This window comes from Oncorhynchus mykiss, chromosome 14 (assembly GCF_057628025.1).
Source record: "Oncorhynchus mykiss isolate SJ-2025 chromosome 14, ASM5762802v1, whole genome shotgun sequence".
NCBI lineage: Eukaryota > Metazoa > Chordata > Actinopteri > Salmoniformes > Salmonidae > Oncorhynchus > Oncorhynchus mykiss.
In genome coordinates this window covers 26,912,241-26,930,447 of record NC_143035.1, presented here as the reverse complement: position 1 = coordinate 26,930,447, position 18,207 = coordinate 26,912,241, and the positions used below count along the sequence as shown (strand labels likewise).

Sequence of the window (18,207 nt, the reverse complement as noted above, 5' to 3'; positions counted from 1 at the left end):
TGTGCGTGTCTGTGGGTGTGGGTGTGGGTGTGGGTGTGGGTTTGCTTAGGCAAGAGAGAGAGAGAGAATTAAGAGAGAGAGAGAGAGAGAGAGAGAGAGAGAGAGAAAGAGAGAGAGAGAGAGAGAGAGAGAATTAAGAAAGAGAGAGAGAGAGAGAGAGAGAGAGAGAGAGAGAGAGAGAAAGGGAGTCCTCTGTTGTTTCATTTGTAGTGAGTGGTATCCATGGTGACCAGAGAGGTCGAGGACAACCAGACCTACCATTCACCCTACTCTGGGGTAGGATTACATCTAGATTTCAAAAACACACACACACACACACACATGCATGTGCGCACACACAGACACACACAGGTCACACGTGTAGGTGGAATGAATAAAAAACTAGAATAATCCAAGATGGGTTACAGTCATTTTTCTGAAGCTCCTTTATAAAACAGTGAGAGGAGGGCTGCAGTAGTGTTGCATGCTGTGCTCTCCAGTGGTTGTTGTTTACATGGAACTCCATGCTCTGGTTCACTAGTAGAGTTCCCAGCAGCTGGTTAACAAAGGATCAAAAGGGGCTAGTGGTAACTTGATTAGCGAGTGGCGGCCGGATGGCGACAGAAACAGGCGCTAAGATCAGACACACACACACACACACACACACACACACACACACACACACACACACACACACACACACACACACACACACACACACACACACACACACACACACACACACACACACACACACACACACACACACACACACACACACACACACACACACACACACGGTAGATGAATGTCAGGGTGGCTATATGCACACACTCAACATAACTCTATCTCTGCCAACTCAATAAAGCATGTCTTATGTCCCACCAGGACAGATGAAAGTGTGTCTTTAGGATTCAGGAACCTCTTCTTCTAAGACGCCCTGCTAGAGCTACTGTAGTATGATCCAACCAGTGTAGCGTTACTGAGCCATGCAGCAGCTGGCTGCAGCGACTAACATAGCTAGGTCCAACTGTGGTTTGAGAGGACAGACTCAGGGTCAGTCTGTATTCTCGACAACGCATCCATCTTTATCCCTCTCCTCCCTCTATATCTCTATCTCTCCATCTCTCTAGGTATCTGTCCGACCCCTTCCCTTTCTCTTTTTGTATTTGCCTCTTCCCTCTTCCCCTACTATCTTCATCTCCTGCTGTCTCTCCATTTCCTTTCTCCCCTCCCCCTCTCCTCTCTCTCTCCCTCCTGCCATCTTGCAGGGCAGCAGAGCCAGACTCTGCAGGCGTTTGGGGAGGCTCCAGACCTCGCGGCCAGCGGGTGACACAGATTTCCGGGGGAAGGGGGATTAATCTCCAAATGACTGGAAAGGCACAAGGGGAATCTGGAGATTCAGGAATATAAAATCCCTTTGTCTGCGAGAGAAAGAAATGCACGATAGGACATGTTTCTTATTCAGTGGAAAACTGTAACAGTGTGCCTGTCTGCTTTTTACCCTGAGTTGGCAGGACTTCTGTAGGACACACACACACACTGGTTCTCTGTGATCCCCTGACTGAAGGCACACAGGAAGTGCAACCATGGCCCAATTATAGCGTGACATCTCGCCTTGCCATTTCCATGGTTACGCTGTCCACCATCCCCCGGAGCGAACTGTGGAAGATTAAGGTCCTATCTTATCAGCCATCGTCACGGCAACCCCCCCCCCCCCCCTCCCAGTCTGTGTGAGCTGGACACTCTCTGCTTTCACCATGTTATTGAGGCCTTCACTGTGTGTGTGAGAATAAGTGTGTGTCTGCATACTACATGCTTGTGAATGAAATTGAATCAGTGTGTGAACGGGAATGAGAGAGAGAGAGCGTGTGTGTGAATGGGAATGAGAGAGAGAGCGTGTGTGTGAATGGGAATGAGAGAGAGAGTGTGTGCGTGAATGTGTTGAGTGTGTGGTGAGTCATGTGCGCATAGGTTTGGTATGTGCACTTTTTGGTCATATATGTGTGTGTGTGTCTGGAAGGTAGTGATAAGGCCATCATGCATGCCTCCCCCCCAAGACACACACACACACACACACACACATAAGCCTCACAGGAAATGGAGAGGGATCAGTCAGCCCCTGAAATACACAAAGAGACACTCTTGAAATACATACTCACCCCAACACACACATACAGTAGACAGGCAGTTTCCTTGTCTTTATTCAGAAGGCAGACCGTAGAGATGTATGAACTAGACACTAATCATGACCTAAGTACATCTACTACTCATTCTTTATTAACTGTGACATGAATAGAAAAACAAACAGAAACATCATATTATGACCAGTCTGTCCTTCTTGGTTTGGCTTTTACGGAAACATCCAGGTCAGAAGCTTCGATGACAAAATGTTCCAAAAATGGAATATAAAAAGGAATAACATGTTCTATTCATATACAATACTCTGTGCTTCATGAGATGCTTCATGTTGGCCCGACAATATCTAAATCCATTGGTGTGACTTATCTTTTCTTCATTGGGTTTTCATCTTCATACTTCTGATTGTCGAAGGTTCTGTACTCTCCAAGCCAATCCAACAAGGCCAGCTGAATTGACTTTCTTTGTAGGTCCAGAGTGCCAATGTTCATGATCACATTCCAAATAGACGGAATCCTATTGTAGCCATGGAAATGCTGCTCCTGATGGAAACACCATCTTCTATGAAAGGGGTCAGAAAGCTGTGGTTCACTTAAAACACAAACACATGCATATAGACTACTACACCGCCCGAAAGTAACACACTAACATACACTACATGACCAAAAGTATGTGGACACCTGCTCGTCTAACATCTCATTTCAAAATCACACCTGTCAGCAACAGGTGTGGCTGAAATGGCCGAATCCAATCATTTGAAGGGGTGTCCACATACTTTTGCATATATAGTGTAGTACAACTACAGTGGTATTACAGAGGTATATATTTTTTGGAGAGCAGTTGTCAGACCTCAGATAAAGTCAGACTGCCCTATTAATGCCCATTCTAAATAGTAGTGTGTATTTATCCACTTCCTCTCACCTCGAACCCGGTGGCTGCCTTTTTCTTCAGCTGCTCACACTTCCTGTACTTGCAGATCTGGTGTCCAGTCTTACGGTTGCGGCAGGCGCTGCACTCTTCACAGTTCCCTGTACGTCGACATGGCACACACTCTCCGCATCGCTTCCTCTTCCTTCTCCCAGCTCCCCCCCCGCCGCCAGTGGACGAGCTCTCGCCTCGCAACACCTCCACACCCTCCCCAACGCCAGCTATCCCCATTGACCCTCCACCACTAGTCAGGAACCCCCCTCCCCCTGCCATCAGTGCAAACAGGCCTGGGTTCAAGGGGAACCAGGAGCAGCCTAGCAGTGGGAGGAAGTCTGCCACACAACCCGTGCCGTCCCCTTCAGCCCCGGACCCCCCCTTCATCTCTTCCCCTTCCACCCCAGCTTCCCCGGTCCCCAGCCCGCCCAGAGGGCCCTGGTCCCTGGGTGTGGGGGTCAGTGTCAAGGCCCCAGCCCTCATCAGCAGCTCTGCAGCATGTGCCAGGTGAAGACCACTGGGAGAGTCCCAGAGGTCTATGTTGGAGGAGTGGGCCCGGCGAGGCTTGGTCTGCCTGGGCTGGGTTGGCCTGTGCTGGGCTGCAGTGGGATGGAGGAGGCCCCTGACACCCATACTACTGGAGCTATGGCGGTGGGATAGTCTGTTAGTGTTGTTGAGATATTCAGAGAGGGAGCAGGGATGAGACCGCTTCAGGCTTCGTCTTAGAGGCTCACTGAGGATCCTATTGGCTCTCTGCTGCTCTGGAGAGGAAGGGCCAGACATGTCCAGGGTATCTGCCATACTGGGTGGGGGTGGGAGATGGCAGGGCAATGCCAAGGTTAGAGCGGTGACAGCAGTCCAGCTGTCAGTTAGCCAATCCCAACTCTCTGACAGCTGTTATATTCCCATTATCCTCTCTGCCACCTTTATACCCTGTGGAGATGAACAGAGGAAGATGGAGGAGAGAGAAGAGGGGGAAGGAGATATGGAGGGAGACAGGGAAAAAGAGACAAAGAAAGCAGAGAGGGGGAGAAAATAAGTAGATGTTATTAGAGAGGCATTGGTCGATAGTTGGTTTTATTTTTAGTGAAGGAGACAATAATGACATTGTAAGACACAGGCCTAAGTGTAATTAAAGGAATAATAGCCTATTTAATGTTTGAGTGAGCATGTAAAATGTCTTCAAAATATAGGCTACATCTGAGACTAAGAAACTATATATTTTGAAAAACGTGACGCTTTATACATTTAAGTTAAGATAGACTGCGTGTGGTTGCACTTGAGTTCCAAGGTGGACAAATCTATGCAATAATGGAATACCACAAACAAATAGCCTATTGCGCATATGCGCCAGTCAAATTTGGAGCGCGCATTTCGATTTGACTACTGTAGTTGTGATGTGAGCCAGGCTAGAGAATATACAATATCTACCTCTGAATGCCATCGAGTTCGAAACTACCTTTTGTCTAGACTCTGTGACAGTCCAGGGTACGCGCGCGCACGACACGGTCGCAATAGATACATAAAATACGCTATATTTCATCAATAAACGATAACGTGGGTGTTCGAGTGATGTAATTGGTAGTACTGTAAAGGTATGAATATGTCATAACTCTCTCTTCAATATATTATTAATATCACATTAACACATCCTTTCGTAATTCGTGCACCTACCAATGCAATGCGAGCTGACCGGAGCCCCAGTGTCCAGTGGTTTGTCCGTGGTGTCTTCCACGAATATTGGAATAAATAAAGGGAGATGGAAAAAAAATAAGATATTGTTAACTATTAGACATTTCCAATATTTATCTGCAGTGATCACACAAGAAAACGAAGCCGTAAACCATTTGTCCAATTCGGTAGCTGCACAGGTCCTTCGCCTTTCCCGTCTCGCATTCCCACCTCCTCGTGCCCGCCACTCACAGAGTGGAACATGCAAACACACTTCATAGATTTGGGGGGCGTCACACAAAAAGCGAACTGGAGTCATGGTCATGAGACCGCAGAAAAATGACCCCTTGACCACAATAGCAAATTCCTGTGCTCATTTAATTTCTGTGCCACACAACATTTTACAAAACCATAGAAAAAGACAGGTGACAAAGCCAAAGTCCTGAAATACAGGAGTAATTATCTTGGAAATAAAACAAATGATTGGAAAATGCTTTTTGAGACTGTTTATGGAATCACTTTCTGGCATGAATGAAATTCATCAGACTGACATGTGAGTTATTGTATGTTGTGTGTGTGTTCCTTCCCATGTCATGTGATGCTGGTGGAAGCCAGACTGTAACAGTGTATGTGCCATCAGGCGAGAAGGGCGAGGGTGTTGTGGCCCGTTTAGAGCTGCACTGCATCAGCCTCAACCTCGTTCTTCTCAGGGTACTAAGCAGGGTAGTCCACTCCACCTCTTGTCAAGAGTCCTGCATTTTTGGCACATAGCCAGCTGTGGTGTGAGGCTGGGTGTGAGGCTGAGTGTGTGTGTGTGGCCGCCAGCCTAGGCAGCAATAACATGGAGAGGGGGCTGCCAAATCGTAATCCTCATGCCTGCTAGTTGAGCGAGAGCAGCTCCTAGCGGCTAGAGAAAATATTGCCTTGTGTCAGTGTGTAAAACGGCATACATTGGTGCACATAAACTGCTTTGCAGTGAGACATAAAATCAGCACCACATCATGTCGGTCTTATACGTCTCAGGAAAGGAATGACAGTAGACACACAAGTCGGACCACTTTAAGAAAACTTTTATTCACAATATACGGGCCAAAATCCATCACCATCAAGTCTGTCATATTCACTAGAACATGTATTTCTTTTGGACATTACCAATATATATTCCTAAAGGTTGTACTTTGAACACTGGAATAGACAATAGTCTTAGAGGGGAAATGAAAGTGCCCTCTTGTGTCAGAGAATGTCGAAATAAAGGGTAGCACCTTCCCCACTCTCAGTCACGTATTATTCATCTCGTAGTTAAGACCATTAAGACCAATGGCTCAATAACATTAATTACATGAGCTTCTAAGACACAAATCATATCATGTAACATTCCTTTGGGGTTTTGAGTGTGGGTTGTATGAAGGCGGTTTGAGTAGGAGTGCTGCTCTGCGTGGTTGGATCCTGCCATGATTCAGCTCATCTGTACGACCTCTGGTTGGATATGGCAAGTGATCGTTTGATTTTGGTGTATGTGGCATGTGACTGAATGGTGTTGAATGATGATTTGATGGGAGGGGCGAGAAGGGGAAAGGGAGGTTGGTTAAGCATCCTTCTTCTTGATGATGAGGGGACCCACGTTGTCCCCAGTGATCTCGTTGTGCTTGGTATGGGAACCATCACAGTAGGGGAACTGTGGGGAAATTGAAAAAACTTCGATACCCAAAGGGGAAATTTACACAAAGAAGTAAATAACACAAGGTATAAATCTCACCAGCCATCGCCTTAAAAATCCCAGAACAAACTACACTTCGCAAAAAGGCCAAATAGCAAATTATATTTGATAATGATATTGAATAATTTGCCCTGAGACATGACTATAGACTGCTATGGCATCCAACTATGGCACCAGGGACCATAGGAGTCTACAGCCAAGTCTCAAGGCAAATAAATGAAGAAGTGCTCACCTTCTTGGACCTCCAGCAGCGACAGTAGACGGCCTTGCTGCCAATGTCTTCTATGTCGAAGCTGTGCACCACCTTGGCACTGTCCTTACACACACAGGTGTTGACCTGGCTTTTCTTACGTCCAGTGAAGTACCGGCTAACCAGGAAGCCACCTAGAGCAGCCGCCACAACCACTGGCACTAGGACAGTCAGCTGGTCTGAAATTCAAGAACACATACAGGCATACATAAACAGAGAGAATGCACATGTACACTGTTAGCAGTTTTTGTCATTTTATCAGTAACTTACTGTATTAATCAACAGTATGACAATGTTTAACTGAATGTAGTTGTTGACCATAGAATGCACAGTAAAATACCATACATTGTTTTACAGCACACTGTACGACCTTTCTGTCATTTCAACAGTAAAACACAGTAGAATGCACAGTGAAATACCATAAATATGTTTTACAGTATTAATAATGCTGCATTGTGGGAAAATGTTTGTGGGCGGGGAAAGAGCTTCTGACTCCGAAACATATTTTAAGGCATGCCTTGTAAGAGCCTATATTTGTTGCACCTGTGAGTGAGAATGCAGTACCCCCACATAATACAGTAATATACTGTACTTTAGGAATTCTACAATCCTTGTTCTGAAAATCTACAGTAACATACTGGCCATTTAGCAAATCTGACCATAATTATATCCTCCTGATCCTGCTTATAAGCAAAAACTAAAGCAGGACGTACCAGTGACTCGCTCAATACAGAAGTGGTCAGATGATGCGGATACTACGCTACAGGACTGTTTTGCTAGCACAAACTGGAATATGTTCCGGGATTCACCCAATGGCATTGAGGAGTATACCAACTCAATCACCGGCTTCATCAATAAGTGCATCAACGATGTCGTCCCCACAGTAACTGTACGTGCATTTCCCAACAAGAAGCCATGGATTACAGGCAACATCCGCACCAAGCTAATGGCTAGAGCTTCCGCTTTCAAGGAGTGGGACACTAATCCATAAGCTTATAAGAAATCCCGCTATGCACTCAGACGAACCATCAAACAGGCAAACCGTCAATACAGGACTAGATTGAATCATACTACACTGGCTCTGATGCTCATCGGATGTGGCAGGGCCTGAAAACTATTATGGACTACAAAGGGAGAACCAGCCGCGAGCTGCCCAGTGACCCGAGCCAACCAGACAAGCTAAATGCCTTTTATGCTCGCTTTGAGGCAAGAAACACTGAAGCATGCATGAGAGCACCAGCTGTTTTCCGGACGACTGTGTGATCACGCTCTCCATGGCCGATGTGACCTTTTTAAAACAGGTCAACATTCACAAGGCCGCGGGGCTAGACGGATTACCAGGGCATGTACTCAGAGCATGTGCGGACCAACTGGCAAGTGTCTTCACTGACATTTTCAACCTCTCCCTGACCGAGTCTGTAATACCTACATGTTTCAAACAGACCACCATAGTCCCTGTGCCCAAGATGGCGAAGGTAACCTGCCTAAATGATTACCGCCCCGTAGCACTCACATCGGTAGCCATGAAGTGCTTTGAAAGGCTGGTCATGGCTCACATCAACACCATCATGCCAGAAACCCTAGACCCACTCCAAATCGCATACCGCCCCAACAGATACACAGATGACGCAATCTCAATTGCACTCCACACTGCCCTTTCCAACCTGGAAAAAAAAGGAACACCTATGTGAGAATGCTGTTCATTGACTACAGTTCAGTGTTCAAAACCAAATTCCCTACAAAGTTCATCACTAAGCTAAGGACCCTGGGACTAAACACCTCCCACTGAAACTGGATCCTGGACTTCCTGACGGGCCACCCCCAGGTGGTAAGGGTAGGCAGCAACACATTTGCCACACTGATCCTCAAAACTGCTGCCCTTCAGGGGTGCGTGCTTAGTCCCATCCTGTACTCCCTGTTCACCCACCACTGCGTGGCCAAGCACGACTCCAACACCATCATTAAGTTTGCTGACGACACAACGGTGGTCGGCCTGATCACTGACAACGATAAGACACCCTATAGGGAGGAGGTCAGCAACCTGGCAGTGTGGTGCCAGGACTACAACCTCTCTCTCAGTGTGAGCAAGACAAAGGAGCTGATCATGGACTACAGGAAAAGGAGGGCCGAACAGGCTTCCATTAACATCGACAGGACTGAAGTGTAGCAGGTCGAGAGTTTCAAGTTCTTTGGTGTCCACATCACCCACAAACTATCATGGGGCCAAGCTTCCTGACATCCATGACCTATATAGTAGGCTGTGTCACAGAGGAAAGCCCCAAAAAATTGTCATAGACTCCAGTCACCCAAGTCATAGACTGTTCGCTCTGCTACTGCATGACAAGCGGCACTGGAGCTCCAAGTCTAGGACCAAAAGGCTCCTTAACAGTTTCTACCTCCAAGCTGTAAGACTGCGGAACAAACTAAAATAATCAAGCTTTTTTGGTTACCACATGATTCCATATGTGTTATTTCATAGTTTTGATGTCTTCACTATTATTCTACAATGTAGAAAATAGTAAAAAAATAAAAAATAAACCCTTGAATGAGTAGGTGTGTCCAAACTTTAAACGTGTATTGTATGTCGACACCAGCTCGACGAACTTCTCATTCCAAAATCATTGGCATTAATATGGAGCTGGTCCCCCCTTTGCTGCTATAACAGCCTCCACTCTTCTGGGAAGGCTTTTCATTAGATGTTGGAACATTGCTGCAGGGATTTCAAATCAAATTGTATTTGTCACATGCGCCGAATACAACAGGTGTAGAGCTTACAGTGAAATGCTTACTTACAAGCCCTTAACCAACAATGCAGTTTTAAGAGAAATACCCCCCAAAAAGGAAGAGATAAGAATAACAAATGATTAAAGAACAGCAGTACATAACAATAGCGGGGCTATATACAGGAGGTACCGGTACAGAGTCAGTGTGCGGCGCACCGGTGTCGAGGTAATATGTACATGTAGGTAGAGTTATTAAAGTGACTATGCATAGATAATAAGTGAGTAGCAGTAGCAACGAAGGGGCATTGCAAATAGTCTGGGTAGCCATTTGATTTGCTTCCATTCTGACACAAGAGCTTTAGTTACAGTGCCTTGCGAAAGTATTCGGCCCCCTTGAACTTTGCGACCTTTTGCCACATTTCAGGCTTCAAACATAAAGATATAAAACTGTATTTTTTTTGTGAAGAATCAACAACAAGTGGGACACAATCATGAAGTGAAACGACATTTATTGGATATTTCAAACTTTTTTAACAAATCAAAAACTGAAAAATTGGGCGTGCAAAATTATTCAGCCCCTTTACTTTCAGTGCAGCAAACTCTCTCCAGAAGTTCAGTGAGGATATCTGAATGATCCAATGTTGACCTAAATGACTAATGATGATAAATACAATCCACCTGTGTGTAATCAAGTCTCCGTATAAATGCACCTGCACTGTGATAGTCTCAGAGGTCCGTTAAAAGCGCAGAGAGCATCATGAAGAACAAGGAACACACCAGGCAGGTCCGAGATACTGTTGTGAAGAAGTTTAAAGCCGGATTTGGATACAAAAAGATTTCCCAAGCTTTAAACATCCTAAGGAGCACTGTGCAAGCGATAATATTGAAATGGAAGGAGTATCAGACCACTGCAAATCTACCAAGACCTGGCCGTCCCTCTAAACTTTCAGCTCATACAAGGAAAAGACTGATCAGAGATGCAGCCAAGAGGCCCATAATCACTCTGGATGACCTGCAGAGATCTACAGCTGAGGTGGGAGACTCTGTCCATAGGACAACAATCAGTCGTATATTGCACAAATCTGGCCTTTATGGAAGAGTGGCAAGAAGAAAGCCATTTCTTAAAGATATCCATAAAAAGTGTTGTTTAAAGTTTGCCACAAGCCACCTGGGAGACACACCAAACATGTGGAAGAAGGTGCTCTGATCAGATGAAACCAAAATTGAACTTTTTGGCAACAATGCAAAACGTTATGTTTGGCGTAAAAGCAACACAGCTGAACACACCATCCCCACTGTCAAACATGGTGGTGGCAGCATCATGGTTTGGGCCTGCTTTTCTTCAGCAGGGACAGGGAAGATGGTTAAAATTGATGGGAAGATGGATGGAGCCAAATACAGGACCATTCTGGAAGAAAACCTGATGGAGTCTGCAAAAGACCTGAGACTGGGACGGAGATTTGTCTTCCAACAAGACAATGATCCAAAACATAAAGCAAAATCTACAATGGAATGGTTCAAAATTAAACATATCCAGGTGTTAGAATGGCCAAGTCAAAGTCCAGACCTGAATCCAATCGAGAATCTGTGGAAAGAACTGAAAACTGCTGTTCACAAATGCTCTCCATCCAACCTCACTGAGCTCGAGCTGTCTTGCAAGGAGGAATGGGAAAAAAATTCAGTCTCTCGATGTGCAAACCTGATAGAGACATACCCCAAGCGACTTACAGCTGTAATCGCAGCAAAAGGTGGCGCTACAAAGTATTAACTTAAGGGGGCTGAATAATTTTGCATGCCCAATTTTTCAGTTTTTGATTTGTTAAAAAAGTTTGAAATATCCAATAAATGTTGTTCCACTTCATGATTGTGTCCCACTTGTTGTTGATTCTTCACAAAAACATACAGTTTTATATCTTTATGTTTGAAGCCTGAAATGTGGCAAAAGGTTGCAAAGTTCAAGGGGGCCGAATACTTTCGCAAGGCACTGTAGGTCGGGCACTGATGTTGGGCGATTAGGCCCGGCTCGCAGTCAGTGTTCCCATTCATCCCAAAGGTGTTCGATGGGGTTGAGGTCAGGGCTCTGTGCAGGCCAGTCAAGTTCTTCCACACCGATCTCGATAAACCATTTCTGTATGGACCTGGCTTTGGGCATGGTGGCATTGTCATGCTGAAATGGGAAAAGGGCCTTCCCCAAACTGTTGCCACAAAGTTGGAAGCACAGAATCATCTAGAATGTCATTGTATGCTGTAGCGTTAAGATTTCCCTTCACTGGAACTAAGGGGCTAAGCCCGAATGATGAAAAACAGCCCCAGAACATTATTCCCACCAAATGTTTTATTTGGCACTATGCATTCAGGCAGGTACCGTTCTCCTGGCACCTGCCAAACCCGGATTTGTCCGTCGGACTGCCAGATGGTAAAGTGTAATTCATCACTCCAGGTGGCGAGCTTAACACCACTCCCAGCTGACGCTTGGCATTGTGCATGGTGAACTTAGGTTTGTGTGTGGCTGCTCGGCCATGGAAACCAATTTCATGAAGCTCCTGACAAACAGTTATTGTGTTGACGTTACTTCCAGAGGCAGTTTGGAACTCGGTATTCAGTGTTGTAACCGAGGAAAGACGATTTTTACGCGCTACGCACTTCAGTACTCTGCAATCCCGTTCTGCGAGCTTGCGTGGCCTACCACTTTGCAGCTGAGCTGTTGTTGCTCCTAGATGTTTCCACTTCACAATAACAGCACTTACAGTTCACCGGGGCAGCTCTAGCAGGGCAGAAATTTGATTAACTGACTTTTTGGAAAGGTGGCATCCTGTGATGGTGCCACTTTAAAATTCACTGAGCTCTTCCGTAAGGCCATTCTACTGTCAATGTTTGTATATGGAGATTGTATGGCTGTGTGCTCGATTTTATACACCTGTTAGCAACAGGTGTGGCTGAAATAGCAGAGTCCACTAATGTGTACATATACATATATATATATATATATTGTATATTAATGTGTGCCTTAAGTGGCTATATTTGTTGCACCCATTAGTGAGAGTACTGTACCAATTTAAGTGATATGTGGTAGTAGTTCCCTAACAATTAAATGTATATAGGGATCACATCAGAGTGGTGTCACGCCTTAAACCTTTTAATGTTTTAATATTTTCACATGTCCATTTGATCTGTGTTGCCCTGTAATCACAGACAGTTTGTAAGCCTTTGGTTAGGCCTCAAGAAGTGCAAGTGATGTAAAACACCTAGTTTTCATGAATATGCTGTTATATGCAAATACCTACAGCCAACCTGCTTGCTATAATCCCTTGTAATTAAAAAAAATATATATAACATTTTCTTGCAGTTTAAAATGAAATTTTACAGTGTTTCATTGCTCTGCCATCAAGTTACTGTGAAAATGATTAACGACAACATGTTCAGTAACGGTTAAAGAAACGTTTTACTTGTAAATTAGATTACAGTAAAACTATTGTTACCAAAAAATATACTACGGTGAAATGGATTACAGTAGCTGTACTGGCCAATTGCTGCCAGTAAAATACTGTACATTTTACAGGAAATGTTTTACAATGTACAGATCAAAAGTCAGAAAATGCATATTTACTGTGAAACTTCAATTAATAGCCCAGGCTTTTATTTCCTGAAAATACTGAACACAACAGGCACTTATTATAGAAATATTTTTATTCAGTACATGAAAATTAATAGAACCTAATGTTTCCATCGCATTTTCAACTCTATGGATAGTTTGTCAAACTGTTGCGTTAAATAGCAAATGTCTCTACTCTAGTCTTGGCACGTGCGCTGTAGCCAACAGCTGGCAGTTAGTGCTGGTAGGCTAGACTACATGATGAGATTATAGATACGAGTGAGAATGTTTTTATTTGTCAAAACGGCAGTCAAGCATTGATCATCATGTCACCAGAATAAGACCCTGGAAATGCATCAGAAAGGAGCATCATCAAGCTAACACCATGCACTTTCACCAACCTGTGAAGTTCATCATAATTTATTTAATCTGGAGTGTAATTTAAACTGCATGGTTTCCCGAGTTGTTGTGGGAGAACCACACACGTCATCGCCTGGCTTCAAGTTTACTTCGATATAAAGGTGTTTCCATCGTCATTGCTCGCATAATTCATTTTAAAGACACAAAAAATCCCATCATGTCGAATGAACAAATGATTTGTCGGCATTTATGAGATTGTACCGAAACTTCCTGTTTCCATCAGAGCTGTCATTTTTTAAAGATATGGTATGGCTTTACTCACATAAAAACTGTCGATGGAAACGTGGTAACATACAGAAAAATTATTCTCCTCTATGACTGTGCGTTTTTGGCAGTTCTGACTTTCGCCACTAGAGGGCAATCAGTCCATTTCTGGGGGTCTGTACTCCCAAAGTTGTTGACTGTTTTTGTGCTTGTCAGTTAGCTAGCAGTTCTCAGCTGTTACCAGCACTGAAGTAAAATAAGAACTGTAGACTGTGTCGAAGATTTTCGTCTGTTGTTTTCAAGGTAATTATCATGCTGAAACATGAGGTGGGCCAACATGGCAGATGAGGGGCACAACAATGGGCTTCAGGATCTCGTCTCGGTATCTCTGTGCATTCAAATTGCTGTAAATAAAATGCAATTGTATTTGTTGTCCGTAGTTTATGCCTGCCCATACCATAACCCTACCACCACGGGCCACTCTGTTCACAACGTTGACATCAGCAAACGGCTTACCCACACAACGCCATACACGTGGTCTGTAGTTGTGAGGGCGGTTGGATGTACTGGCAAATTCTCTAAAATAACGTTGGAGGCGGGTTATGGTAGAGAAATTAACATTAAATTATCTGGCAACAGCTCTGGTGGACATTCCTGCAGTCAGCATACCAATTGCATGCTCCCTTAAAACTTGAGACATCTGTGCAATTGTGTTGTATCCACATTTTAGAGTGGCCTATAATTGTCCATGCACGAGGTGCACCTGTGTAATGATCATGCTGTTTAATCAGTTTCTTGATATGCCACACCTGACAGGGGGATGGATTATTTTGGCAAAGGGAAAATACTCACTAACAGGGATAGAAACACATTTGAGCACAACATTTGAGAGAAATAAGCTTTTTGTGTATATGACATTTTGGGGGGTATTTTTTATTTCAGAACACTTTACATCTTCCGTTTATATTTTTGTTCAGTGTAAAATGTGTATATCTTATGCTGTGAGTGATGGGGGTCAAAAAAAAATCGAGCAGTGGAAACCGTGCTTCAAGACAGGAACCCTAATCCCTTGGTTAGCAGCCAATGCCTAGCAGTTTCTTACAGGCGATAAAAACAGATTGCCATCATTTTTTAAACAACACTCAAACATTAAACCTCTTAAACAATTCATGGTAATTCACGGTAACCTCGTAAATAATTTATTTAGACCCCACATTTATTTGAAACGTGTTTATTTTCTGAAATCAATGTGTGCATTTGGTTCACTGTTTGCTGAAATGTGTGCCCTTGCCCGGCTATTAAAAGGGGCAGGCAGCTATTTGAGACTGCGTTTAATTAAAGTTAAGGTATGCAGAAAGGATTTTCACCTTACAGAAGACCAGGTTTTCCTCTAACTTTGTAATAAAGGTCTAAAAACAACACTATTACTCAAGTTCCGTTTTTTTAAACGCTATTATGGAAGCATACTAGGCCTATATGTAATGGATTTCGTAGCGAGAAGGATCGGACGACCAATTTGCAGCGTGGTAAGTGTCCATAATGTTTATTTAAATACATAAACGGAACACTACGAAATACAAAACAATAAACGTGAAATGAACGAAACAGTCCCGTGTGGTACAAACACCCATAACTCAAAAGTGAAACCAGGCTACCTAAGTATGATTCTCAATCAGGGACAATGATTGACAGCTGCCTCTGATTGAGAACCATACTAGGCCGAACACAGAAATCCCAAATGATAGAAAAACGAACATAGACAACCCACCCAACTCACGCCCTGACCATACTAAAACAAAGATATAATAACAGAACTAAGGTCAGAACGTGACACTATAGGACAGGTCCGGGGTAAAAGGCCTATTCTCTGTGCTGTTTTTAAACCATGAATATATGCGCACGTAGCCTATTAGTGTATCACAACACAAGAAATGTGGCTAGACTAAACGCCTCTTCTTATTTTAAGATGTGGAAAGATTAGCCTACTATGGTAGGTTTACATTGCCATGGCGATTAGAATTGGCATCTTAGACATTGGTTTTAAACATAACAATACTTCTCTAGCAGGACCGACTGCCACAACTGCCCCAATATATTGCCTGGCATTTAGCCCCACATAACCCGCTATGAAATCTGATATCGCGGCACTGCTGGGCCAACATGCGTTCTGGAGCTCTGCGCACGCACGTAAACAGAGAAAGGCGATTTACTGGTTGGAATCTACAAATGTACTATGGTCAACAAAATGGCAGATAGCATAGAGCCACATTTATGTACATAATTAGGCTTATGAAAACAATCCGAGTTTGTCAAGGATTTGGAGAGCAAGAACTGTTGAGCACAGGCTACAGCGGCTTAGCTGCCGAAGTAATGGCCACACACAAAACACCTGACAGACTAGCGAGGTGCACTAGGCTGACTGGTGGTAAGGTTGTCCTAACCTAAATTGATTGGTGAATGTCCACTGTCCTGATCAACAACCTGCTACGCAACGGACTACATTTATGGCTTCTCTCAAATGGTTGCTTTCAAGTATCATTGGGTGCAGTGGGCTAATGATTGTAGTAAACAGGGTAAATGTCCTTATATTTAGGCTACATAACTTGTGCTTACAGGGACTGGAGCTGTGCCTAAATACGGCAAGTGTTTTGAATAGATCAACTGTTCATTATTAATAGACAGACTATTCACATGGTGTATTCATAAAGTTCACTTAGGCAGCCGTTAACTTAGAGAACTATAAAAGCAATTGCTTTACCTTTAGATATCTGGAATCCATGACTCTCGATTACTACTGGGCTTGACATTGGCAACGATGGAATTGGAGGTAACGGTAAACCTTGGATTGTCAGCCTGTCGGTTGGTCGGTGTTATGTTTAGGTCTTGCGCACCAAGGTCAATCAGAATAAATCTGAACCCTGTCCTTTCTGACCGACTGTACCAGCCCAGACTGAACGACGTCACTGGTGTTATGACCAATAGGACCGGCCAATCAATCCCATTATTAAAATGGTTACAAGCTAACTGTAGGTCAGGATTCGCCAACTAACCGCCCGCGGCCCATTTATTTTGGCCTCAACTTTTCTGAGCACATAAACATATTTAATAATCTTCATTGTTGGACACAAAAAACGGTTAAACACGAGCAAATAAGCTACATGTGATTGTAATTTGTGAAATCTGTTTCACAGTATTCCCGTGCATAAGAGATATGTGATTTTAATTTGTGAAATCTGTTTCACAGTATTCCCGTGCATAAGAGATATGTGATTGTAATTTGTGAAATCTGTTTCACAGTATTCCCGTGCATAAGAGATATGTGATTTTATACAAATTAAATTGTTTTAGTCAAATATATCGGTATGCAGAAAAAAATTGTTTTGCTCGCGCTGTATATATCGGTCCCCTAATGCAGCATTAGTATAGCCCAACTTTGTGATTTTTTTAATTTACTAAATATATTTGAGTGTTTACCAGCGTTTGTAACTAGAGCCTGACAATTATCTGTACAAAACAGTAATTTTGATAATACTTGTGGAATATAAAAAAATACTTGCTTGATATGCTTTCCAGTTTCTTGAAATACTTTGCAAATGCAATTTATTTCTGTGAAAACTGAAATGGTCCATTCATTCCTTTTACATTTTTGTACTGTGTATGCTCTTATCCAGAGCAATTTACAGTAATGAGTGCATACTCGTTCGTACTGGTCCCCCGTGAGAATTGAAACCACAACCCTAGCATTGCAAAAACCATGCTCTACCAACTGAGCCACATCACAAACCATTTGCTGTCGCAATGAACTCAATTACTGTATTGTGCATTGTTATTCTTCATGGTGATGGGAAGTCAACAGGTACAAAGGTGTGACTAGCCTATGGACAATACATTAATGTACATTGACGTTGTGGTTTGAAAGGATGGTCAATTAATACTGCACAAAAAGTTATCTCCCCATGTTATTTGATCAAGAAAAATATTTAATTTGATGTGGATGTTTTGTGTCTTTGCCCATAACTTCATGTTTGAGGACAGGGTTTTGTGCTTTCTGGAGTCCAATAGAATGACAACCGCAGAGAAAGTTACAGGGAAACAACTCTTACAATTCCAACTATTGAATCCTGCAAGACACTGTTCTAAATTACACAACTACCTTTTTGGCAAAGCAGAAAAAATGTTTTTGCCTGTGCTACATATGTAAACTCAGCAAAAAAATAAACATCCCCTTTTCAAGACCCTATCGTTCAAAGATAATTCGTAAAAATCCAAATAACTTCACAGATCTTCATTGTAAAGGGTTTAAACACTGTTTCCCATGCTTGTTCAATGAACCATAAACAATTAATGAACATGCACTTGTGGAACGGTCGTTAAGACACTGACAGCTTAGACGGTAGGCAATTACGGTCACAGTTATGAAAACTTAGGACACTAGAGGCCTTTCTACTGACTCTGAAAAACACCAAAAGAAAGATGCCCAGGGTCCTTGCTCATCTACGTGGATGTGCCATAGGCATGCTGCAAGGAGGCATGAGGACTGCAGATGTGGCCAGGGCAATAAATTGCCATGTCTGTTCTGTGAGACGCCTAA

General features: G+C 43.5%; 2 protein-coding genes across 2 annotated transcripts; both read right to left on the bottom strand.

Annotated features, from left to right (window-relative positions):
• Positions 1-2,156: 2,156 nt before the first annotated feature.
• Positions 2,157-4,986, bottom strand: LOC110489089 (uncharacterized). Its single transcript, XM_021561657.3, has 3 exons — positions 4,714-4,986; positions 3,040-3,972; positions 2,157-2,679 (listed from the first exon to the last, which is right to left on the bottom strand). Exons 2-3 carry the CDS (start codon positions 3,838-3,840, stop codon positions 2,635-2,637), a joined length of 846 nt encoding a protein of 281 aa, XP_021417332.2. The 5' UTR covers positions 3,841-3,972; positions 4,714-4,986; the 3' UTR covers positions 2,157-2,634.
• A 773-nt stretch (positions 4,987-5,759) lies between these two features.
• Positions 5,760-16,638, bottom strand: zgc:110843 (CDGSH iron-sulfur domain-containing protein). Its single transcript, XM_021561662.3, has 3 exons — positions 16,375-16,638; positions 6,660-6,856; positions 5,760-6,385 (listed from the first exon to the last, which is right to left on the bottom strand). Exons 1-3 carry the CDS (start codon positions 16,421-16,423, stop codon positions 6,296-6,298), a joined length of 336 nt encoding a protein of 111 aa, XP_021417337.2. The 5' UTR covers positions 16,424-16,638; the 3' UTR covers positions 5,760-6,295.
• Between the last annotated feature and the right edge of the window lie 1,569 nt (positions 16,639-18,207).